This window comes from Delphinapterus leucas, chromosome 12 (genome assembly GCF_059928025.1).
Source record: "Delphinapterus leucas isolate spDelLeu-1000000601 "Yukka" chromosome 12, BTC_Dleu_Yukka2, whole genome shotgun sequence".
NCBI classification, from domain to species: domain Eukaryota; kingdom Metazoa; phylum Chordata; class Mammalia; order Artiodactyla; family Monodontidae; genus Delphinapterus; species Delphinapterus leucas.
Genome location: NC_143140.1, coordinates 88,112,939 through 88,137,887, shown reverse-complemented (window position 1 = coordinate 88,137,887; position 24,949 = coordinate 88,112,939). Strand labels below are relative to the sequence as shown.

Here is a 24,949-nt window from a genome sequence, read left to right as displayed (position 1 = left end):
ACCTGGCTTTTCCTCCTTTGCTGAGTGAGATGGGAGCCGTTGAAGGGATTGTAGCAGAGCAGTAATATGATCTCACTAAAGGTTAAAAAGGATCACACCCGCTGCTTTGCTGAAAATAGCCTAGGGTCGGGGAGGAAGCAGCGGCAGAAAGAAGGGTGCTCAGAACCTGACATCTGTCTCACCTCCAGAGGAGTGATCCAGGGGAGTGAGGGATTACCCCAAATGGAAGCCACAGGCTTTTCGTGATCTAATCTCAGACATGACATTTGATTACTTCTACCATGATCTATTCAGTAGAAGCCAGTCAGGAAGTTCAGGTCCCACTCAAAGGGAGTGAAATTAAGCTTCACCTCCTGAGGAAAGGTATACAAAAGGAGTTATTTACTGGTTATGTTTTTGAAGCCATCACATCGACATACAGATTATAGTTAACGGCGTGAGATTGGATAAGATCACCAGAAAAAGAGAAAAGGGGACCAAGGACTGAGCCCCAGGACGTATCAACATTAAAAGGTTGGGGAGAAGATGAAGGACAATCCACGGATGTCAAGAATGAGAGACTTGTGAAATCGGAAGAAATCCAAAAGTGTGGCATTTTGGAACTAAGTGAAGAAAATGCAAAAGGGAGGAAATGCATCAAGGAGGAGAGAGTGGCCACAACTCTGTCAAATGCGGCCGTAGTGGGGTAGCCATTATCCTTGTGGCCCAGGCCCAGCTCACTCCTGGTTTTGTCCTGGTGATATTACTAGTAATACCCTCCTTTCACTCTTTTTTTTTTTTTTTTTGCGATACGCGGGCCTCTCACTGTTGTGGCCTCTCCCATTGCGGAGCACAGGCTCCGGACGCGCAGGCTCAGTGGCCATGGCTCACGGGCCCAGCTGCTCCGCAGCATGTGGGATCTTCCCGGACCGGGGCACGAAGCCGTGTCCCCTGCATCGGCAGGCTGACTCTCAACCACTGCGCCACCAGGGAAGCCCCCCCTTTCACTCTTAAAAGCAGCCCATTTTGACAATGAATTATGTGGACATCCTACACATAAATAATATGGACTCTGAGATATGGGAATTGGGTCCAGAAATAGATCATTGGTAACCAGGGGAGATCATCTAATTAGTGATTTACTGTGAGACATATATCAGCATCCTTTTCATTCAAAATATTTTTCTATTAAAAGTTATTAAAGAGCTAAGTAAAAGATTAACTAGTGTTAGCATAAATATAACATGAAATAACATACCAAATTGGAGTAAGATTTTAAAAATCACAAATGCAATTAGTTCAGTAAATTTTAACTCTTCTCAATCGTTATTTGATGTAGTCACAGTTACACAAAAGTTTGAGTACAGCTTGAATCCAAGCTCACGTTATGAATTAGGGATCTTGAAAAATTGTGACTATTACAATGCTACCGAATTGATAGGCTCTTCTTGTTGTTGAAACAAAATAATTTGACCAACTGGCAAAAAGAGCATCTTCAATGCGATCCAAATAGATAAAATAGAAAGGACACCCCAGGATTTGGGTTTATTCATAATTATTCATGAAACTCTTTTCATTTAATAAAATATATAAAGGCTCTAGTTACGGCTTGTTCCCCAACTCCCATGGCTGCCCCTGCTCTCACCTTCCCTACTGGCTACTTCTGAAGGGATGATCCCCCCTCCCCCCATGGCATCTCCACTTAGCCTGTGCTAAGTAGAAATTTAACTATCATCTATCATTACTTGCCCTTACTATGGCCCAGGCGCCATTTTTAATCACTTTGCACATCTTGATATGTTCAGTCGCCTACCCCAGCTCTGTGAATGTGTGTGGCCCATGACTGCACCTTCAGACCTGCTCAAGTCACAGAGCTAGAATACTACCTCACAGTGACCATTTGTCAGGTGAAAGCTGACTTAGGTGAATTATTAGCCTTGTTGAAAAATAAACTCTGGCTCATTTTTGGCCCTTTTAGGAAATGGAAAGCTGACGTTAAGGTTTCATTTTACTTACTTGGTCTTAGATCTTTTTTTTTCTTGGGATCCTTGCTTCATTGAAAAAGGGATCTCCATCCACAGGAAGAGGAGATTATCCTGACTGTTCAGGTGAACACTGGTGAGGGAAAAGATGGCCGAAAGGAAAATTAAGTATAAAATCTTTCTAAGTGTTTCTGATATGAGTAGCGTTGTCATTTTAACTATCAGAAACTCTGAAATGATTGTTGCCACAGAGGATTCTACGATATAGTCTCCATCTCTGACTGTGGGGCTCTATGTGAGGAATCGGCCTGGGTTCGTGACCACTACAAGGCATCTGGGTGCCTTTCACAAGAGAGTCCCAAACTGAAAAAATCAGCCCACTGATTGAGGGAGCCAGGGCGTGACACAGAGGGTTGGAAACAGAACCCAAACCCAACACTCGCGAGCACCTCTGTGTGATGAACGCTGAAGCCCTTACATACAATACCTAATTTTATCTTTACAATCACCCTATACATCAGGTACTATACTAGTCAGCTAATGTCACAAAAATGACACAGAACAGATCATCTCAAAATACAGTAGCTTACAAAAACAAGCATTTACTTCTTGCTCATACAGCTGTAGGTCATCTAGCATCTGACTGATGCAGCTGGGCTCAGCTGGGCCTGGGTGCCCACCACAGGTTAAGTTCATGCGTTCCCCAGTGTCTCTTGTTCTTCTGGGACACTCAGGGTTTGTGCTTCTAAGGGTGATACAGAGGTGCAAGGGGGCACATCCAACCTCACAAGCATGCTTCAGGCCTTTGCTTGCCTCGTGTACACTAACAAACAGGTCCAGTGGCCAAGTCCAAAGTCAAGGGTTAGGGACAGACACTCTGCCCACCAGGAGGCCATGTCAGGAGTGTGGATGTGTAATACTACTATAGGAGCATGAGGATTGGGGCCAGTAACTAAATCCAGCACGGGTGCTATTCTTACAGTCACCTTAGAGATGAGGACATCAGGAGAGGGTAGAAGACTTGCCCAGTGTCCCGCTAATGCTAAGTGGAGATGCTGACATTTAAACGCAAGCAGACGGGCCCCAGAGCCCAAACTGTTATGCAGGACAGCTCAATGCGGACTGGGCGGGAGCTCCTGTGGGCCAGGAAAAACTCATTAAAGGTCAGACACAGAGTGGGAAAAGGTCAGGGGAAGGAGGAGGCTAGGATCAGCCTAAGAGAACTCCTGCCCACGCCGATCTTGTGCCTGTGCAGATCACTTAACGACAGGCTTGTAGAGGGCGTCTCCTCTTGGCCAGGCATGGAATCAGAAATTGGCAAGTTTATACGCCCAAATAAGGAAGCTACTCCAAAAATCTTTTCAGAATTCTAGTAGTTAACCAAAAGTTGAATCTCTTTATAATTATGTCACTTCAAATTGTATGTAATGAGTCAAACAAAAGCACAACTTTATAAATAAATAAATAGCTGGATAGGTAAATAAAGTTTAAATATATAACTGTAATATCTTCCCAGGGTTGGAGAATTGGTTCATGAGAAGTTTTTCTGTTGTACTTTGAATATGTTTAAATGTATTTCTAAGTATACATATTTTTAATTCATGGAATTCCAAAATTTTTTGCCTTTCCAAATATTGAATTTAAGGTTTGAGAATTTTGATCAGAACCTAAAAATCTACCCAGTTCTCATGTCTAAGACAGGAATAAATTTCAGTTATTTCAAAAACTATTTTCTACTCTTGTAACCAATTATTGTGTACGATGGGTAAAAAAGTAAGAAATTCAATATAGCTTATTTTTTAACGTTTAATAACTACGTTAAGTGCTTATAACAAAAACAAGATGAATATAAAGAGAAGAGTTTTTTACATTTAAAAATTAACATTTTGATATTCTATTATAGCAAAATGGTTCCAATTTGGGCAGTATTTCTTAAAATTTCAGTGAAATACAATCTATTTGGTTTCTTATTTCTGATGAAATCAAATCATGATAGCCTAATGGATTGTGAAACAATAGTTCAAAGAAAATACCATCAAAGGAGAAATGACAATCTTGTTTCAACCCCAAAATAGATCAAGTTGTAATTACTTAATATGTAGGTGATGCAACACTAGTGCTTTCATAGAAACAAAAGGGATTCTCACAACGGATGTCGTTGCACAATTGGTATATACCACCCTGGTTCATTGTGAAACGTCTGTCTTAATTTCTGTTCAGCTGCAGATAATTGCATGTACACGTTTTGTCTTTGTTTTCAAAATCTTTAAATATAACTGCAGTAATACTTCCAACATATTATTAAAATAAATTTACTATTTTAAAATGGGATTTCTTGTTTCACTATTAGATACAGAATTTAAAACTAGCCCATGTTATATACTATTTTACATCTTAAGTGCAATTATTAGAAAATAACAGTCATAAGACATCAATCAATCGTTTAACTCAAAGATACAGAAAAGCAAAATTTTCATCCAAATGAGTAGAAAAAGTAAAAAGAAATTTAAAAGTTGGAAATAAACAGAAGTTTTTAAATGTGAAAATAAAAATAAGAAGCTATCTAGTTTGCAATAGCAAAACAAAATCATTAAAATAGAGGAATAAAGCAGAGCAGAGCAGAAACTGAGACACAGACGTGGAGAACAAACGTATGGGCGCCAAGGGGGGAAAGTGGCGGGGGCAGCGGGGGGGATGAACTGGGAGATTGGGATTGACATGTATACACTGATGTGTGTAAAATGGATGACTAATAAGAAAATAAATAAATAAACATTTTTAAAAAATCAAAGGTGTTAGCTGCATTAAAACAACAAATACTCTAAAGTTTGTTAACTGAAATGAATCTGAGCTTGGAAGAAAGAGGGATGTGTTGATTAAAACTTTGTACAGGGATTAATTAGTTAATAGTTTCTAAAAATAGTTAAAATAATGAAATTGTATGTGTCAATAAAGAATAAACACATGATAATGCTTTCCTATTTAAAAAAGAAAAGAAAAGAAAAATACTCAAGATCCTTATAGGAAAGTTTTGATTAAATTGGCAATTAACTTCTCTAATTGGCAACCCCCAAATAGAGAAATTACTCCCAAGATCCTTCTAAAATTCCACTAGTTATCCAAAAGTTTATTTTCTTTATATTTTTCTGTCATTTCAAATTGTCTGCAATTTGAAATAAACAAAGACTTGAATAGTGGAGGGTTGTACCATATTTACTGATGGAAAGATTCAATAGTGAAGCTATCATTTCTCCCCCAAATTACTGTATAATTGTTTTACTAATCAAAAATTCCCAGAAATTTTTTTAGTAGAACTGGTTCTTAAATTCTTAAATGTGCGGGGCTTCCCTGGTGGCGCAGTGGTTGAGAGTCCGCCTGCCCATGCAGGGGACACGGGTTCATGCCCCGGTCCGGGAAGATCCCACATGCCGCGGAGCGGCTGGGCCCGTGAGCCATGGCCGCTGAGCCTGCGCGTCCGGAGCCTGTGCTCCGCAACGGGAGAGGCCACAACAGTGAGAGGCCCGCGTACCACACACACACACACAAATTCTTAAATGTGCAAAAACAGCCAAGACAAGTTTGTCAAGAAAAAGAAAGAAGACAGGCTCTACCATCTACCTGATGAAGATACAAAACCATAGAAATTAGAACAGATGGCTTCGGAGGGTGGCATTGTGGAAAAGGAAACATATTAACATATCCCGTTACTGCAGGAACAAAGCGGAGGTGGAAGAGGAACTGGCGACACTTCGAGTGATGTTCAGACACACTTAGAAACCTTGGCCCTGTGGCAGAGCTAACAGGGGGCCTGCACTGTGATATGATTCTGCAAGCTGAATGTGCAATTCTCCACTAGGCACTAAGCTTACATTTCTGCAAGTTGCCTAGCAGTGTTCTGCATCATCACAGGCTGTAATGCCAGATGGAGATACATATGCATAAATTTGCTACCAGTAGATTCCAATTTTATCATTTTCACAGACATAAAATTTTGCTAAACCACACTAGTTACGATAAATCCACTTTACTAAAAATCCTATCCTTTAAAAGTTTTGTTTTCAGTGGTAACTGGAATATCAAAACCCTTTTTGTAAAGCATACAACTGGTACAGTAAAAATAGAATATTTTCTTTTCTACCACTTTGCAGTGGCGTTCTTCGGGCTGCCGACGCCCACAGGAGCCCTGTCACCTTCCAGTCTGGTGCTAGGAGGTCATCATCCAACGTAATTCGCTTTCTCCTATCCTCTTTTCTCGGGAGATGAGGGCTGACCAAGCAGTGCTGGATTGTCTCCCTTGGGTGAGGCTGTTAGGTTTGGCGGTAGGTAGCGCGGGGTTCTGAAGTGAGTGTGAGCTTTGGAGACAGTCAGTTTCAATCCTTCTCAGGTCATTTCTGGGCTCTGTCCTCCTGGGCACATGTTCCCTGACCTGCAAGATGACCTAATCAAGCGCCCTTGTAGACTCTTACTAAAGCTGTAATGTTAATACGCCAAATCCTTGGTGCTCAACAGTTATTAGTTATCTTCCTTAAATATTGATTTAAAAATAAAAATGGAATGAATTTTTAGAGTAGTCTGTGGAGGGTTTAAGTACTTTGAATTCCTGTAAGGTTTTTTGGTTTTGGGGGGGGGTGTTTGTTTTTTAAGTCATGGATTCCCTTGTTCCAGATCTATTTTTTACAGGAACTTCTGAATGTAAGGATGAGGGAAAGCTGATTGGAGGGTGGACGCCCCAATCCCAGAGTGTGGACTAGGCAAGGGCCCCAGGGCTGTGTCAGCGCTGAGGGCTGCCCCCCTGTCTCCCTCTCTCTTTCTTGAGTCTCTGGCAACAGTAATGAGGAATGAGGGTTATGTTTTTAAAAAGAAAGAAAGACAGACCCTTGAGACTATTTCTTCCTTTTGATGGAGATTATTAGACTAACTCTTCAAGCAAGGAGAGAGGGAGGAGGGGCTCTTCCTTTCTCAGTGTACGAGCCCCATAGCCCTGGGTGCAGAGGGGAATCCCCCATGACCAGTCCCCGGCCAGGCCACCTTCCCACTGGCGGATGTGGGCAGTTACATAGCCTGGCATCAACAAGGGACCACCTCCTGCGGTGCACAGCGTGGGACAGGCCCAGAGTTGAGATGGAGTGGGAGCAGAGGTGGGGAAGGGGTAGGTACAGGTTACTTTACGTGCCTTACAGGCTTGGTGTCTCTCGTGAGTACTGGTAAACTATGACCTGGATGGACCCTGCCAGGTGTCCAGGTCTGTGCTGCATTGACCTCAGTCCAATCTCTGCTTCACTGATGCAGTGAGCACTCGCTGCCCACCTCTGCCTCCAGAGAGGAACTAAAACAAAGAAACTCCTTCTCCAGAGAGAAATCTCTGCTGGGCCATGAAACCTTCTACATGCCTTCCAGTGCCCAGACACCACTGTCCATGAGTTTGGCCACTGTGGATCGATTGACACAATAAGAGCTAACATTCTGTTCTGATTCTGTACCAGGCACTGTGTTAACATTTTTCTATTATTTACATAATTTGATCCACATAGCAACCCATCGCTGGTATGTTTATTCTCATTTTGAAGATGGGGTACCCAATACTTGGGTGACTTCCTTGCCCAGAATCACAGCACAGGTAAGCAGTGAAGTCGGGATTTGAACTGGGGCTTGCCCCACTCCCGAGCCTGTGCTTTGGACTGCGACATGGGGGCCTCATAGGTCTGGATCCAGATGTGTCATTAGTTAATTTAGAATAGGCTTTCTTGATATACTAGTGAAAAAACTGCAAAGCAAAATCTAAGGAAAAATTATAAACAGCTGGTCACAGGAGGCTGTAACCCAGTTTTACCAAGGGAATCTAAAGAGGTTATCTAAGTTTGCCTTCCCCCCTTCTCATTTTAGAGCCCATGTGTTCTCTAATAACATCACTGAATTCTTGGTGATTCAAAGGTCCTAGAAGAGATTTTATCTTTGAGTTGTCCTGGGTTAATATTTCCTCATTGCAGGTCTCTGTTTATTTTTTACTAAGTGCCAAATCTTTTTATTTTCTGCCAAACTACAAGCCCAGGATGCTGCACTGTATAACCCAGGGAAGACCCGGAGCAAGGCCGGGAATAGGGGAAAGACGAAAAGGAGGGTGATGCCGTCTTTGCCGGTTGAATCCCACTGTCTCCCCAACGACTTCGGACTTCCTCCACCACAGTTTTCACCAGGGCGAGCTCTGCTTGCAAAGTTAAACCAGAGAGACAAATAATAGAAACGAGCAAATGAAATAATAGAGGAACACGAAACCCTTCATCCTCCACTTAGATCACGCCTCTCCCGAAAACTCATCTAGGGGATATGTACACACAAGGTCAAGACAGAGGGTCCTGTTTAGGGAGGGACTGAACCGTGTGGCTCAGGCAGCAGCCAAAATGTCCTCCTTCCCTTCTTTCCCCCCAAATCTATTCAGTGCTCAAAACCCTGAAACTAACCCCCGCCTGGTCTCCCTGCCGGCCCAACCGCATCTCATCTTCCAGACCCTTGTTTTCACACCCTGATCCCAGCAAGCCTCCGCACCCCACCCCCTCCCGTCCCTTGCAATCCTCAGCGTCAGACAGCAGCTCGATGAACCCGTCAATCACACCACACGCCTCCTGCAGGAAGCCCACCACCTTCGTGTGGCATTGAGAGCACTCTCCTCTCTGGTCTGATGAGCATGTCCTGCCCACCCCCGACCCCGTTTGTGCATGGGATACTTACAGTTTCCAAAACACCCTGCGACTCCCGTTTCTGGGCCTTTATCCTTGCTGTCTCTTCCACCAGGAGTTCCCTGTCTTCCCATAATTGCACTAGATCACAGGCACCTCCTGGACGGGGTGAGCCTTAGTCATCCTGGACCCCACAAAGCAGGAGCTCGACAAAACCTCCCTGGATACAGGGAGAAGTGCTGACCTAGTAGGAGTATTTCGTTGCCACGAAATCTCTGTTCAGCCGGAATATTTCAAAATGGCGGCACAGGGCAGCGCCATGGTCAAGGGCAGAAGCTGGACCTGAATTCAGCCTCATTCTGCCACGGGAAGCTCCCGTTTTTCCTCTGCAGAATGTGGGGAGTAACAGGACCCCCGCATAGTGTGGTGGGCAGGTTCGGAGAGAGAATGCGGGGAAAACGTCTATCACAGAGCCAGGCGCGGTGGGAAAAAGTGCCTGGATCCATGCAGCTCTAGTTTTATTTCGTTGTTTTTCCTTAATCTCCCGCAAATCAAAATCCCACTTAAGAAGTGCTTTCCCTTTTCAATGGGAAGGGGTCAGATGTCCACTTCCCCAGTGAAACAGGCCAATGGTAGAGACCTGCATTCGGCCCGGAGGGTGAGCAGCCACGTGGGACGGGCTCTGGGTTCTGAAGGTCTGGAAAACCCGTGGTTTCCCACAGAAACCATGACGAGACCTTCAGGTTAACGCCCAGCCTTCCCTTCCTCCCCCGGGCTTCCCAAGGCCCCTCGAGTGAAAGGACAGAGGCCTGGGCACCCACCGCTGAGAAGCCCACTCTGTGGTTTGACTTTTCCTGTCCTCCCACTTGCTGCAGAGCGGGCCCTGCAGCTGTTACTCAGGGGCCACTTCCTTCAAAGCTCAGAGGCAGCAGAACCCACAGGCCCCAGCCTGACGGGTCCCCTGAGGCACTGGCAGGAGCATTAGCTGGAGGCCAACACGTTTCCCGTTTCCGCCAGCACGGCTCCCTTCGCTTCTGAACCCAGGAATCTGGTGTGCAATTACCTTTGAGGAAAAGAGTCCCCGTGGCAGCATCATTTCCCCCAACAACGACATCTTTTAAGAAGCTATTGTCATTATCCTATTTTGAAGAGCTTCAAAAAGCGTTCTAGGGCTTCCCTGGTGGCGCAGTGGTTGAGAGTCCGCCTGCATCGGACGCGGGTTCATTCCCCCGTCCGGGAAGATCCCACAGGCCGCGGAGCGGCTGGGCCCGTGAGCCATGGCCGCTGAGCCTGCGCGTCCGGAGCCTGTGCTTCGCAACGGGAGAGGCCACAACAGTGAGAGGCCCACGTACCGCAAAAAAAACCCAAAAAAACAAAAATCTCAATGGCTCGGGACCACAAAAGTTGAGTTCTCGCTCCTGCTGCAAGTCCACCGTGTGTCAGCTGCTACTCAGCCCCAGCGCCTTCATCCCAGGACGCAGGCTCATGGGAAAGGCTCCATCACGAGCGTTGCAGGGCATCACGTTAAGGGGGAAGAGACGTGGTGGATACGCGTGTGGGGTGGCTTGTGAAGCCTGGGCTGATGGTGACCTGTGCTTTAATGCAGTCTAGGAGCAGAGGGGACATTTCACCTGCATGTGAGCAGCCCAGAGGACAGAGCTGGTCTGGAGTCCCAGACACAGGACTCCCTCACCCAGGAAGGGCCTGCATCAAGACCAGACCAAGGGCAGCACTTCTTTTAGGAAGGGACAAGTAGGTACTCTCAGTCCAGAAAAAAACAAATCCAGATCTCTTCAAAGTCGGGAGGAGAAGGCAGGTGAAATGGGTCCAGGTCAAATCTAGAGGCAGGGAAAGTTGGCTAAGTCAGAGAGGAAGGGGCCATTCCCAAAGGTGATTTCCCAAAGACTCTCCACTGGGAACTTGGCAGTCCTTAAGCACAGGGACCAGGAGACTCTGATTTCAACTAGGAGCATGGAGTCAGGTTTCATGCTTACACAAGCAGTAAATTCTCCCAACATCTTCTGAGAGGAGCCTATACAGACAGGATCCCAGTGGCGCCAGCAGGCTAGTTAATCACACAGGAGGATATAAATCATCGTCATACCCCAGCCTCGAACAAGTCTGACAGAACAGGGGCTGTTTGCAGAGACCCACAGACGTGATTCCATTTAAAGGCACCTTTGGCTTCCCCTGGGGGGAATCACTAGGGTGGATTCGCTGACAGCATGGCCAGCTGTCCCTGGAGGACCAAGAAGTTCCAGCTCACATACATGGGGAACCCTGTCCTTTTCAGTTCAGATGGCCTTAAGGTTATCCTTGTGAACTACAGAAAGAGATGTGATAGCCACACTTGTCTTATCAGAGTTTATTCAATCCTGATTAAAAAATAAGCTAAAAAGAAAAGGAAGAAAATGTCCTTAAGGTGATAAGGGATCTCTACCAGAAATCTATAATCATGCTTTAAAATGAAACATTAGCAGCATTCCTATTAAATCAAACAAGATAAGGTTGTGCACTATTCAATGTCATAAATAGTCTCACAAATGAAATCCAGCTACAAAATAAAATAAGTGGTATGTGACAAGGATGAACTGTCCCAATTCCACTTTCCTTTTCTTTCATAGGAGTAACATGTCGAGTCAGGCACATGGCCATCCAGAATAAAAATCTCATCTCCCAGACTTTCTTGCAGCCAAAGCAGTGGCCATGTGACTAAGTCTGGCCAATGGCATGAAAGAAGAAGGGGAACTTTGCTTAAGAGTCAGTCACGGTGTGCCCTTCTCCCACCTCCCCCTCTCCTCCATCCTACCGTCTAGGAGTGGGTGCTGCCATCTCAGACCTAATAGTGAGGCCACACTCTAGGGATGGTGAGTGATGAGCCTCAAGGACACTGGACCCATTCTGGGCATTTTATGAGAGAGAAACATCCTTCTTGTTTAGGTCACTGTTATTCGGGGTCTCTGTTACTCATCGCTGAAACCAATCCTAACTGCTATGAGGAGTAAATATTAGAATATTTATTACTTACCTAGACCATTAATCCTAAACAAGGATCAGCAAACTACCGCTTGGGGGTCAAATCCACTCAGCTGCCTGTTTTTATAAGTAAAGTTTTATTGAAACACAGCCCCACTCATTTACTTACACCTAGTCTGTGGCTGCTTCCACTCTACAGTGGCAGAGTTGAGCAGTGGCACAAAGTCAAAAACATTTACTACCTGGTCCTTTACAGAAAAAGTTTGTCAAATCCTAATCTAGAAAATCTAGAAAAGCAACTGAACAAAAAGCTCTTTGAACAAATAGAAATGACCCTAGTTCTGTTGGGTGAGGATAAAATTGAGTTGTTATATCTGTTCTGTCTGTACCACCTGGAAGGGTAAGTGAGCTAAACAAATAAAAAGAGTTCAAGTCTCAAAAGTCAACTGGGACTTTGAATCCTCTTCAATGTAAGCTTTGTATAAGGTGTTCTGTAGTTACTAAAATTAAAACTGCGGTGTTTATTCAGGGCAATGGTATAGTCTGTACAAAAGGCAAAGGAGTGATTTGGAGTCAGAAGACCTGGGTTTCCGTCTCAGCTCTCCTATGTATTACCTTTTGGATTTTAGCAAAATCCTTGCAGCCTTGGTTTCCTCATGAGAACACCTCCTCGACGAGTCGGGGCTGGAGTTAAATGAGATAGTATGTGTGAAGCCCACCTTGCAAACTGACCTTGAAGAAAGGTTGATTCTTTCATAGGGTGTGCCTATGAGATCATTAAAAGTTTACAGTATCATGTTCAAAAATTGGTTTAAATATATATATAAAACCTGATACAATCTTTTTATCTCCAATAAGCTCCAATGAAGGTAGAGATTTTGTTTATTCCCTAACATGTCAACGCTTAGTATAGATCCTGACACATAGCAGGCACTCATCAAAAATTGATTAAACAGAGGAAAGTAGACCAGTCTTAGCAAAACTTCATAGAGCTTTGGTCCCACCCAGTTGCTTCTGTTACTGCTGTCCTAGCTTTGCTTGACAAATCACAGGAGAGCTGATGCCAAAGTTGTGTGCCTGGTGATGGGGTTAGAACCAGGAACCAGACACTCTGTTCCCTATCATGTTACTTAACTACTATGTGTGTGACCAGGGGCCAAGCACAGCCCTGCATCAGTAATGTGAATATAGCTTTACCTTCTTCAGATGACTTTGATCCCTTCAGAGGATCGTAGTGTACTCACAGATTAATTAAAATTATTGTTAGTACTAAATTTTTGCTTTATCAGCTGAAATTTAGAGATCATTTTATTTACATTTTCCTTGTTGAATTGCTTTTGTTCCCATCTTTTTTTTCTCTTGTGAATAGAAGGAAAAAAGGCAAAAGAAAAGCACATAGTGGAATGTTAGAGCTACTCCATACCTGGCAACAAAAACCAAATTTGCCTTTCACAGAAGTGTGAGGCATTTCTGGAGAAGGTGATAAATGATAATCCACCAAAATAAGTCTCACCAGAATTTGCCCTGACCATGTTTGTTTTTGTTTTTAATTGTTCTTTGTCTCTCTTCCCCTTCCACAACCCTTGAGGAATTTCTCCACTGGATTCTTAGCTCTTTTGCGGTACGCGGGCTTCTCACTGTTGTGGCCTCTCCCGTTGCGGAACCCAGGCTCCGGACGCACAGGCTCAGCGGCCATGGCTCACGGGCCCAGCCGCTCTTCCCCGACCGGGGCACGAACCCGTGTCCGCTGCATCGGCAGGAGGACTCTCAACCACTGCGCCACCAGGGAAGCCCTTGGATTCTTAGCTCTTAAGCAAGTCTTTGCAAATTTGAAATCTCTTGGAGTGTTACAGTTTCAGTGTACATATCCCATTTCTTCCTTTCTGCTAGAACTCTGATTCTGTTCAGGAATCCACTCCTCCCACTAAGCCCATGTTTCTAAGAGGATGATGAACCCCCCTCAGTTTGACTGGGTGGACTTGATTAATCTAAAGGTATTCTTTCCTTTTTGTAATTGATTGGCCCTGGAATAGACATATAGGCATGTGACTCCATTCTGGTTTATGAGATGTCAGATGAGGCATCTGGTTAAAGATGCCTCTAGCTGCTTTACCAGAAGCTTCTGGAAAATACCAAACTGCTCCTTAGGAATGATTCCAGTAAACAATATCATCTCATGGAAAACAGCCCATTCTAAAACTGAATTAAGAATCCAAATCATGGGCTTCCCTGGTGGCGCAGTGGTTGAGAGTCCACCTGCCAATGCAGGGGACATGGGTTCGTGCCCCGGTCTGGGAAGATCCCACATGCTGCGGAGCGGCTGGGCCCATGAGCCATGGCCGCTGCGCGTCCAGAGCCTGTGCTCCGCAACGGGAGGGGCCACAACAGTGAGAGGCCCGCGTACCGCCAAAAAAAAAAAAAAAAAAAGAATCCAAATCACATTAGGAAACAAATTACCAAAAGGAGGAGTTAGCAAATATAAATAGGAATATTTTCACACCTAACTGGAGAAAACGATACAATCTGAAGAGAGTCTAAATATATTTAAAACATAAGGAAAGAGTGTGGAGGGAAAATATAGATTAACCTCTCCCCCAAAACTCAAACAGAAATTATACAAATTAAATAAAAAGCATGGAAGTGTCAAAAGGTGTCCAAAAGTCTCAAGAGGTGGGCTTAATAGAAAGTTACATACAGTTGAAGAAAAGATTAGTGAATTGGAATATAGAACTAAGGGACTCACTTATGATGTAGTTCAGAAAGATAAAGTGTGAAGTATAAAAGACACAGGGGTAGAACGAGAAAGGCTAGTATGTGTCTAATCAGAGTTCTAGAAACAGAAGATAAAAGAGAGAGATGTAGAGACAATATTCAAGAGATAATGTCTGCCATTTTTCCAGAAGGGAGGAAAAACGTGTCTTCAAATTGTATAAGTAGATTGAATCTAGGGTAGTATTATGAAGCACTAGACACATGGTAGTAAAACTGCAGAATATCGAAGGTAAAGAGGAAAGAACTTATCTTAGAGGAGAACAAAACAGACGAGCTACAAAGGAATAATAATTAAACCGACAGTGGGTTTCTAAGAAGCAATAAGAGATGCCAGGGACCACGAATAATACCTTTTAAATACTCAGGGGAAAGCAACTGTCATCACAGAAATCTAAATTCTAGCTAAATTGCCATTCAAAGTTAAAAGCTAAGTAAAGATAATTTCAGACATAAAATGACTAGGAGTTGAGTGCCTGCAGAGTCTTGCTGACAAAAATTACTGAAAGGTATAGTTCAGCAAGAAGGATATTGACCCCAAAAGGAAAGATGAAGATCCCAAAACACAATAGTGGCCAAAGAAATCAGTAAAATGCACTGCTGAGTCTAAACAGTTACTGACTGGTACAGATAATAATAATAGCTAATTGAGTGTACAGAACTAAAATCAGGATGGACCCCATATAACAGATGACAATATCGTAAAAGATGGAAGAGAAGCTCAGAAGTTAAATCATTCTTGACTTGTTCAAGAAGGGAATAGAAACCGAAATCACCTCTAGAGTTTGTTAGAAAAACATATGGTCAAGTTATGCATGTTAACTTTAAATTTTAAAAATTAGTGGATGACTTCTAAAATAATAAAAAACAGAACGTATGCTTTCCAAACAATTAGTTGGGAAAATAAGGAGGTAAAAGAAAATTTGATCAATTCCACATGAGCCAGGAAGGGAGGAACAAAAGAAACGAAACTTCCCAAGAGGGATGGGATAGGGAGGCTGGGAGGGAGGCTCGAGAGGGAGGGGATGTGGGGATATATGTCTACATATAGGTGATTCGCTTTGCTGTACAGCAGAAACTAACACAACATTGTAAAGCATTTATACTCCAATAAAGGTGTGGGAAAAAAAAAAGATGCAGACAAGAGACAGGTAATTATTCCTCAACTTCAATCACTGTCCTGCCCAAATATCATGCTACCTAAAGACTAAATTGTAAGTTGGTTTCCAATCATACTGTTCAAAGTCTTAAAGAGAAGGAGGAAAGAGAAGAAGAAATATGTTACCGTATGCACACACAAAGAACACGTAAGAAAATATGCATAGCTCCTACAGCCCTCCTCTCTCTAACTGGTTGAGATGTATAGCTTTCTTCCTCCACGACTCATTGGGTGCTTTCTTTGTCCTCAGGCAAGGCTTCAGCTTACTGAAATGCTCTGCATGGTGCAGTGACTCAGCCCTTCGTTCCAAAGGGGTCTGAATCCTCAGTGGCCCTTCCTTTTTTTTTTTTAGTTGCTATAGTTTTCCATCGGACATGGAAGTACTAAAGGACCACTCAGAATACTCTGGGTTCCAGATACAGCTCTCTCCACCCCCGCTCCAGCCTAGCAGGGGTAATGGTAGGGAAGACTCTATGTTTCTCCTTAACTCTGACACGCCTGCCACACAATATTTCTGACATCAGATGTGTGCATTTTTCCCACACACCAAACAATGCTCTACCACACCAGCTGGGCACCTACAGTTCACTGCAATTCTGACACTAACCAGAATTAGTGCAGACTCCACAGATGAAGGGCTCAGTCCCACAAGCCTGCCCCCGCCAACTTCAGATGCCGATCGCAAATCCCAGGTTGTCTCCTGTGCTTTAAATCAGGGTTCCAACAACCCCCCTCCTCAGGTTCAGTCATTTGCTATCACTCATAGAACTCAGGGAACCATTTACTTACATTCATTGGTTTATCATCTAATAAAGGCTATGAGAAAGGATACAGATGAAGAGGTTCATAGGGTGAGGCCCAGAAGAGTCCCAAGCCCTGAAGCTTCTATCTCTGTGGACTTGGGGTGTACCATCCTGACAGTTTGTGGTGGTCCCCAACCTGTAAACTATCCAAACCCCATATTTTTGAGATTTTTGTGGAGGCGTCGTCATATAGCCATGATCAATTATTAACTCAAGCTCCATCTCCCTCCCCTTCTCAGAGGATGAGGGGTGAGCCTGAAAGTTCCATGTTTCTAATTATGGCTTGGTCTTTCTGGTGATCAGCCCCCATCCTGAAGCTATCCAGGAGTCCAGCAAAAGTTGCTTCATTAGAACAAAAGATACTCCTATCACCCAGAAAATTCCAAGGAACTCTGTGTCAGGAGCCAGGATCGAAGACCAAAAATTAAATAAAATATTCTCCTAAGTGCTCTTATCACTTAGGAAATTATAAAGATTTCAGGAGCTCTGTGCCAGGAACTAGAGGCAGACCAAAATCTGTATTTTCTACGATTTCACAGTCCCCTTCTTTTCCTTTCGGTTCTGTGGCATGTGGAGTCCCCCCTGGTTAGCAGTCTCAAGTGTCAATTCAGTAGAAGCACTCCTGGGTTTCCTGGGGAAGCATTCCTCCTTTATAAAACAGGGTCATTGGAACCCTGATTTAAAGCACAGGTGACAATCTGGGATTTGTGATTGGCATCTGAAGTCGTGGGGGGGGTGCACAGTCTTGTGGGACTGAGCCCTTCATCTGAGCAGTCTGCACTAATTCCAGTTAGCGTCACAATTGACGTGAATTGTAGGTGCCCTCCCGTAAGTCTGGGGCAACAGGAAGAAACAAAAGTCTAGACGTGTGTTATTAGTTGTAATCATGAGATTCCTGACCCACAAGTACTGGCTAAGGCAGCACTATTTGATGAAACCCAATGGACTATAGCACGATCACATCCATTAACTGGGAAGGTGAATCCAGTTCACTTTCATCTATTTTTCTCCCCCGCTCCATACGCATTCCCCAAGTCGTTTAATCAGCCTCACCTAGTGAGAGCTTGCAAATAATCTACCTTTTAAATTATAGCTCCCTAGCCTGGGGGACTGTTAGCCTTGGCCTCTCTGAATTTCTCAACCTCTCCCAAGACAGCATAGCCATCCAGTTGCCATCTTGTCTCGGCAGAGAGAGGACATCCCCGTGGCACAACCCCCTACTCCTGGGGATAAAAAAGTTTCTCCTCAGAATAGCAGTGCAGTACTTTCTAGGAGTACGTGAAAGTGGTCCTTCTGATGCTCTGAGCTGCCTATCAGTTGAAGATACAACACTACATATTGAGTCAACTCTGCTTGGTTTCATAACCCTCTTGGAGTGAGGCAAGATGTCGGGCACTTCAGAGAGCTTGACCACATCACACATCACGTGGAACGCCTCCCCGGGAAAGGCCCCATGCTGTGCCTTCCCCTACCCTGGCCCGTCTGCTCCTCCCTTTTGACTCCATTACTTTAATGACCATTTAGCAAGTGTAGCTACAAACAAGAAGTTTCCTATGTCGTTTCTGACACCTATGTCACTACTTTGTAATCACATTTCACAGCTTACCTTTTCACCTTCTGTCTTGGCAAAAATAAAAACAAAGTCCAAAAAAACAAAGTCCAAAAAGTCCAGGAGCTGATTTGCGGGGCGTAGCCACCCTACTCCATCTCCCTGGAGGAGAAACATTGACTATTTCTGGATTTTCTTTTTCTTTTGTATGAGCAGAAAACATAGCATCTTGCTGGGTTGAAGTGTCCTTGTGCCCTGCTGTCAACTGACTTTGTAGAAAAGGGACATGTTGTATATTTGGCTTGTAGTTTGCATAGCCACCTAGAGGCAAGCCAAAATGACACAAGCAAACACAAAATAATCCAGACCGCTTCTGTCATGGAGAAGATCGGAAAACATGGGCTGGTGTTGGCAGGGGGTGAGGCAGTAGAGGGAAGAGCAACTGTTGAGTATCGACTGCGTATCTTTTAAAATTTCAAATTGTAGAAGGATAGGGCTGTCTCTGGAGTTTGAGTTAAAATCCCAGTGTCTCTTATTGCTCTTGACAGGCCACAGGCAGTGAGGGAGAGATGTGTTCCTTGCAAAGAGCATGCCAAAACACATCTCCCTTGACAACAAAAACGTGCTGGGGGAGAAGACAGCCATTACGGTGAAGTCTGGTCCTTGATGTGCTCCAGCACACACAAAAATAGGTTTAGGAGGAAGACTTAGATGTCTGTTTATTCCCAAAGGTCAGTCTTTGATCTCACGGTGAGGGTGACATCTTAAAGGAGAACGAATTTACACGATGATAAGAACCATAGAAAAATGCATGGCAGCATCTTCACTGGGGCCTACACTGAGGATGCCACCAGCCTCCTGCCCTGAATCGCTGCGTGCAAACAACCAGAGGTACCCCGGTGGCGATGTGAGAAAGGAGAACTAAATGCAACCATAGTTCTTGTTTATTATTTCAAGCAGAAAATTGTTGTTGCAAGTATATATATTTAGGACTGACAGGTCAGCCTGCCCTGCGGAGTAACTGGACTTTGTCCAGATGGCCAGCACAATGCCTTTTGTTGAGCTTTGGAAAAATGAGAGAATTGCTACAATGACCTTGTCCCTACCCTCTCTTTTGCCCTCCACCTCTCCCTCCCCACCAGCTAGGAATCCTCCCAATGCCCTGCTATCATCAAAGTTTGCTGCTATGTGTTAGCGCTGCCAATGTGCTTCTAGGATGGTTGAATTGTTTTGAAAATATGCTGAGGCTAAATGATATTTATGGGCCCCTTGTTTTGGACTCGCTATTTATTCCATATTCTTATTCAGTTCAGAGCTACTCATCAAGATAAAGTGATCTTCCTCTCCTAAATCAGGGGACGATGAGGACCACCCCCCACCTTGGCTTTCAACTTCGTCACTCCCTGCCAAAGCCACGGCGGTTTGCTGCTCGCAATCCTCGTGGTGAAGTGAAGTTATCTTCATAGAAAAAAGAGCTTGAGAAGAGTTCAGAAGTCAAGAAATATCTTGCTTTTAGGGTGAATGTTTTCTGCATGTCCAGAATTTGTTTTCTTCCTGCCTTACAATAATTATGTTATGGTACACGGTAGTGGCCACTAAGATTGAAAGGGAAACTTTCAAGTTTGTTCTTGTTAAGAAGGAACGTTTCAGCACTCGTATATACTCATGAGGCTTTATTCATCCTTCAAAGTGCCTGCTAAATTCCAATTCTTTCGTAATTTTTTCTTTTCATTATTAAGTGCCTACTATCTGCCTGTCCTTATGCTTTTTTCTTTTATTTATTTATTTTTTATACAGCAGGTTCTCATTAGTTATCCACTTTATACATATTAGTGTATATATGTCAATCCCAATCTCCCAATTCATCACACCACCACTGCCCGCCACTTTCCCCCCTTGGTGTCCATACATTTGTTCTCTACATCTGTGTCTCAATTTCTGCCCTGCAAACCGGTTCATCTGTACCATTTTTCTAGGTTCCACATGTATGCGTTAATATACGATATTTGTTTTTCTCTTTCTTACTTCACTCTGTATGACACTCTCTAGATCCATCCACGTCTCTACAAATGACCCAATTTCATTCCTTTTTATGGCTGAGTAATATTCCATTGTATGTGTATATGTATTTGATCTACCATACTGTGCTTTTTATTTATACCTACAACAAAGCTGGGAATCTCCTAAAATGAGGCAGGAGGAAATGTCCTTTGACACGTCCTGCTGACTTTTGGTGCTTTCAACAAAAAGTAATGGAGAAGACAGAAACCCTCATCTATTATTATTGCTTTTATTATCAAAGCACTTGGCCACTGAGAATTTCATTGCATAAGTGGGGCTGGGTGGGGACGGTATGCACTCGGCTCTACTAAAGGTGCTGTATCCCTGCTTCTGTGACAAACCTCCAATGCAGGTCCATTCTCCACTTGGAACTGGGGACCTGGGGGAAATCTCAAGGCATTTGTGCCAGTGGGTGCCGTGTCACATCAGAGCCACTTATGGCTGCGTCCTCAAGTGCTTCACACTTACAGGTCCAGAAATGTTTGCTAGTGCCCGTTCTTTCTTTCCAAATACTGTCTGGATACTGGATAGATCGCTAACCAAATGACAGCAATGGATAGAAATGAAGGCGAGAGGACCAAGCCTCTAAACTGGGGCTGCTCAGGGTCTCACGAGGCGGCTGGCTTAACTTGGAGCCTCTCCACGTTAGCACTTAGGAGATGAACAGAGAATACAAACCAGATTCTCATTTCCTTTTATCCAGGTCTTCCAAGAGCTACAGATTCAAACAGAAGCTGCCTCTCTCTGACTTGGGGGTGGTCTCTTGTGACAGGGAGGAAGAGAAGGGCAAGGACGGAGGTCTCGTCATCAGTGGGGGAAACCCTGTCTTCTTCATGATGGCCTCTAACCCTTGTGTCACCAAGTTTCCGTGAGCGCCACCAAGTTCAATTGTACAGCAATTGCATAGCACTGAGATCCTCGTGAAGGCCCTTGTCCTTTAATTAACTCACTGCTGTTACAACAAAACAGAATGTGAAAATGTCTCTTCCAGAAGCAGCAAGGGAGGGTCTGCATTATTATTAGCAGAGGGCTACCTCAGAGTCTGTTTTTGCTTTTACCTGCATTTCATCCAAATTAGTTGCTTTTAAAGAAGTAAGAAGTAGGTTGTGAGCAAAGATAAGAAAGGAAGAGAGACAGCTAATTTTTGGTAATTCACTACCAATTCTAGGACTCAGGCTACCCATTAGTTTTACTTCCCTCTAAAGGGTTTATTACACAAATAACAGTATTTCTTTTCCTTAAAGCACATTTGTGAACATGTAACCCCATGAGTAAGTATCACGTAGGAAGTTTAGCACAGGAACAAAAGCTGCTTGCTATCCCAGTCTTTCATAAGACGATTCAGAGCACAGTTTCCTTAGTTTTCTGCTAACAGCAGAGTTGATGGGGGTGTTTATTTCCTTACGACACACCATCCTCTATGGATCCCTTTATGGATCACAGGATTCTCATGTTTATAAAAGCACTGTAAGGATGATAATATGAACACCAGCAGTATTATAATTACTCCATCTTTGCTTTGGGAATGGTTGTCCATATCAGTTGTGTCAAAGGGACAGAAGCCTTAGAAAGGGCAGAACTTGTTCCTTCCAGGTGGGAGAAGAAGGTAGTGTAGAAAAGGTCCACTTTGTCTTCTACTTTCTTTGCCCCGTTGACCCTCACAATCCACACGCCATGCTGGGTGTCCTTCCGTCTTCACCCTGCATGGAAGCGGGCAGCTCCAGCCCATGGCTTGCTGTTAGCCCAGAGCCTGGTACATGAAAGCACTCAAAACATATGTGATGAAGTGAGTTGAATCTTCCTGCTCTTTCCTGGTGATTCCTCTGACGCCTTCTTCACCTCCCCTTGCCACCCAAATTCACCCGTGTCCTCGGCTGGCTGGCAGGCGCCCATCAGACTTAGAGACTCACGTGAATAGCACTCATGGCCTAGCAGGTACGTAAAGTTGGAGGGTCACCCCCCCTTTGTACTCGCCTTCGCCAAAACCAGATTCCGACTAAGGAGTTCCAGACACCTGGAGAGAGCTCGTGTGTGGGACCCTCTCGGTACATGTCATCAGCCTTGTCCTTCCCTGTCTGGACGGTCCAGCTGACGCAGACTCTCCTGGCTGAGAAGTTCCGTGGACTCGGAAAATGGCCTAGAGTCTGAAGCCGAGGAGACCTACGTCAGAATCCCGGATCTGTCTTTTCCTGCCTATTTTCCACGGGCAAATTCCCCCACATTTCCCAGCCTCAGTTTCCTCACCTGGTAAGGAGGTAACTGTATCTGCTGTACACAGTGGTGAGGAGGGGAAAGGTGTTGCTGCACACATAGTTTTGAGGATTGAGAAACGAGGCGGCTTAGATGAAACCCCAAGCACTTGGCAGGTGCGTGATACAAATGCCAACCGCTGACTGTTTTTTCTCAGTGGGGAAAGTCCGGGTCAGGGAAGATGGGCTTCATTGCTGACATGATTGATAAGATTAGAATTGTCCCTCAAAGTGTCTGATCTCAGTTGCTTGGACGTGGCTTCGGAAACTTTCTAACAAACCTCCCTCCTTGTTTCAACTTGTTCTGGCAAACCACTTAGTGGCACAGTGTGGAGGACAGTTTTATGGTGTAGAGCAGATACACACCTGCAAAAGGGGCCAAGAAGACGGTTCCCTTTGCGGCCATGAAGGGGTCCGATTTATACCTGAGAAATTTAGAGTCCCACAGCAGGACTGAGATATCCACTGGGCATCACCGTAAGGAAACGAGGTCCTGCCAAGCTTGTATCCACAGACTTGGGGCTTGGGCAGGAAATGGCTGGTATTGTGTCACGTTTCTTCACTTGCTGCAGTATTCTAGAGAAACAGTTTATGTTTTATCCTTGCAGTAGATAACTGCGGTCCTATAAACTTTACAGGAGCAGCTCACATATACAAGGTAGGAGCCGAAATTAATGTCTGTGACACACACCCCTGGGAGGAGTCTTCGAATGATACTAACAGCCAGCAGTTACAGCGTGCTTACTACGTGCGCAACTCTGCTCTAAACACTTGATATGCAGTAAATCATCCACTTCCCTTCTGACACACATGCCCTAGTCTCACGTGAGGTAAGAGTCTTTCAAACTGGGTGTCACAAACGGATTTTCCTTTTCCAGAATAGCTTCCTCTAAGTTACACAAAAAACTTATTTCTCTTTCTAATATTGGAAGTCCCACCCCATCCACTATCAGGTGCCCGAGAGACCCTCTGTGTCATGCTGGGCGAGGGTGTGGTGCTCTTTGGCCAGTTCCTGCAGTGTGGTCACCGGGATGTCATGAAATCTTACACTGCTCTTTTCGGTTCACTCAGATGAATTTTATTTATAATACTAGTATGGGTCAACCGGCATATAAATGCTTCTTTACATGAAAAGGAAGTTCCAGGTACCATGTTGTTATGAGAATTAAATGAGGTACTGCATGTAAACCTCCTAGCACAGAGCCTGCCGCTTATTTGTGCTCAATAAAAGTCGAATTTTTCACACCAGTAATAGGACATTCCAGCCAAAGGAAACAGCATATGCAAAGGCCCCTGAGGTAGAGTCTGGGTGATCTGAGAACTATGAGGGTGTACTGGTCAGCTCGGGCTGCGTAACAAAGTACCACAGACCTGTGGGCTCAAACAACAGAGATTCATTGTCGCACAGTTCTGGAGGCTTGAAGTCCAAGATCAAGGTGTCAGCAGGGTATCTCCTTCTGAGGGCTGAGGGTTGGTACTGGGTTGGCCAAAAAGTTCGTCTGGGGTTTTGCATAAGATGTTACTGAAAAACCCGAACGAACTTTTTGGCCAAGCCAATATCACTGGATTGCAGCGGGAGGGTTGGCACGGGCATGGGCAGGCCAAATGAACAGGTAAGACAAAATGATCCTGAAGAGTTGGCTGGAGACCAAATCCTTTAGGGCATTAGATGGTAGTCACTGAACATCAATATGTCATCAGTACCGGGCTAAGGAAATTCAAAGATAGATAAAGTGTGACCTCCAACCCTAAGGAGCCGCAACTCTGGTGAAGACAGGCCTTGGCGAGATCATCCGAATGGAGGCCGAGTGTGCCAGTATGGATGGTGGGAAGCACCAGGAAGGAGCCCCTCACCCAGTGCTGCCTGGCGTGGACCAGAGAGGTCGGGTGAGGACACCCCAAAGTCCTGAAGCAACGAAGAGACCTCAGGGCTGGGCCAGAATTGGGCCAGCCCTGCCGTGGAGGGCAAGAGCAGCCATCGAGGCCAGGCCTTCCTGCGAGCTGTGCCCATCACTGTGCGAGTGTGAACTGTCCTGTGCTCAAACCCCCTCATGCTGCACCAACTCTGCAGAAGGCATCCCCAGACACCCGAAGGGTCATCGAGCTGGATCTGGTAGGAGAAGGCGGACGTGGATGTGAGAAGTAAGACATAGAGTCAGAATTGATGGGTCTCAAGGAGGAATCAGCTGGGATGATGGGTGAGTCCAGAAAAAGGCAGCGTCTTGGTTTCCTGAGGCTGCAGTTACAAATCACCACGAACTCGGTGGCATGAAACAATGGGTATTTATTCTCTCACTGTTCTGGAGGCCAGAAGTCCAAAACTGCAGCGTCGGCAGAGTTGATTGCATCTGCAGGCTCTGAGGAAGGTCTGTTGCAGCTGCTCTCCTAACTTCTGGGGATACTGACGCTCCTTTAGTGTTCCTGGCTGTGGAGGCGTCAATCCAACCTCTGCCTTCGTCCTCACACGGCCTCCCCTCTGTGGTTTTTTGTTTTGTTTTGTTTTGTTTTTTTAAAACATTTTCTGGAATCAATGATTTTTTTTTAAATAAATTTATTTATTTATTTTTGGCTGTGTTGGGTCTTCGTTTCTGTGGGAGGGCTTTCTCTAGTTGTGGCAAGCGGGGGTCACTCTTCATCGCGGTGCGCGGGCCTCTCATTGTCGCGGCCTCTCTTGCTGCGGAGCACAGGCTCCAGACACGCTGGCTCAGTAGTTTTGGCTCACGGGCCCAGTTGCTCTGTGGCACGTGG

The 24,949-nt window shown here is 44.7% G+C and overlaps 1 protein-coding gene across 1 annotated transcript in view; it reads left to right on the top strand.

The window, feature by feature from the left end:
* Window positions 1-20,860, top strand: part of LOC149747922 (rho GTPase-activating protein 20) — a 47,387-nt gene extending 26,527 nt beyond the window's left edge. Inside the window, exon 4 of the mRNA XM_089922222.1 lies at window positions 20,656-20,860. Within this exon, the coding sequence (XP_089778348.1) occupies window positions 20,656-20,824 (169 nt within the window). The 3' untranslated portion in view covers window positions 20,825-20,860. The remainder of the gene's footprint in view (window positions 1-20,655) is intronic.
* The last annotated feature ends 4,089 nt before the right edge of the window (window positions 20,861-24,949 follow it).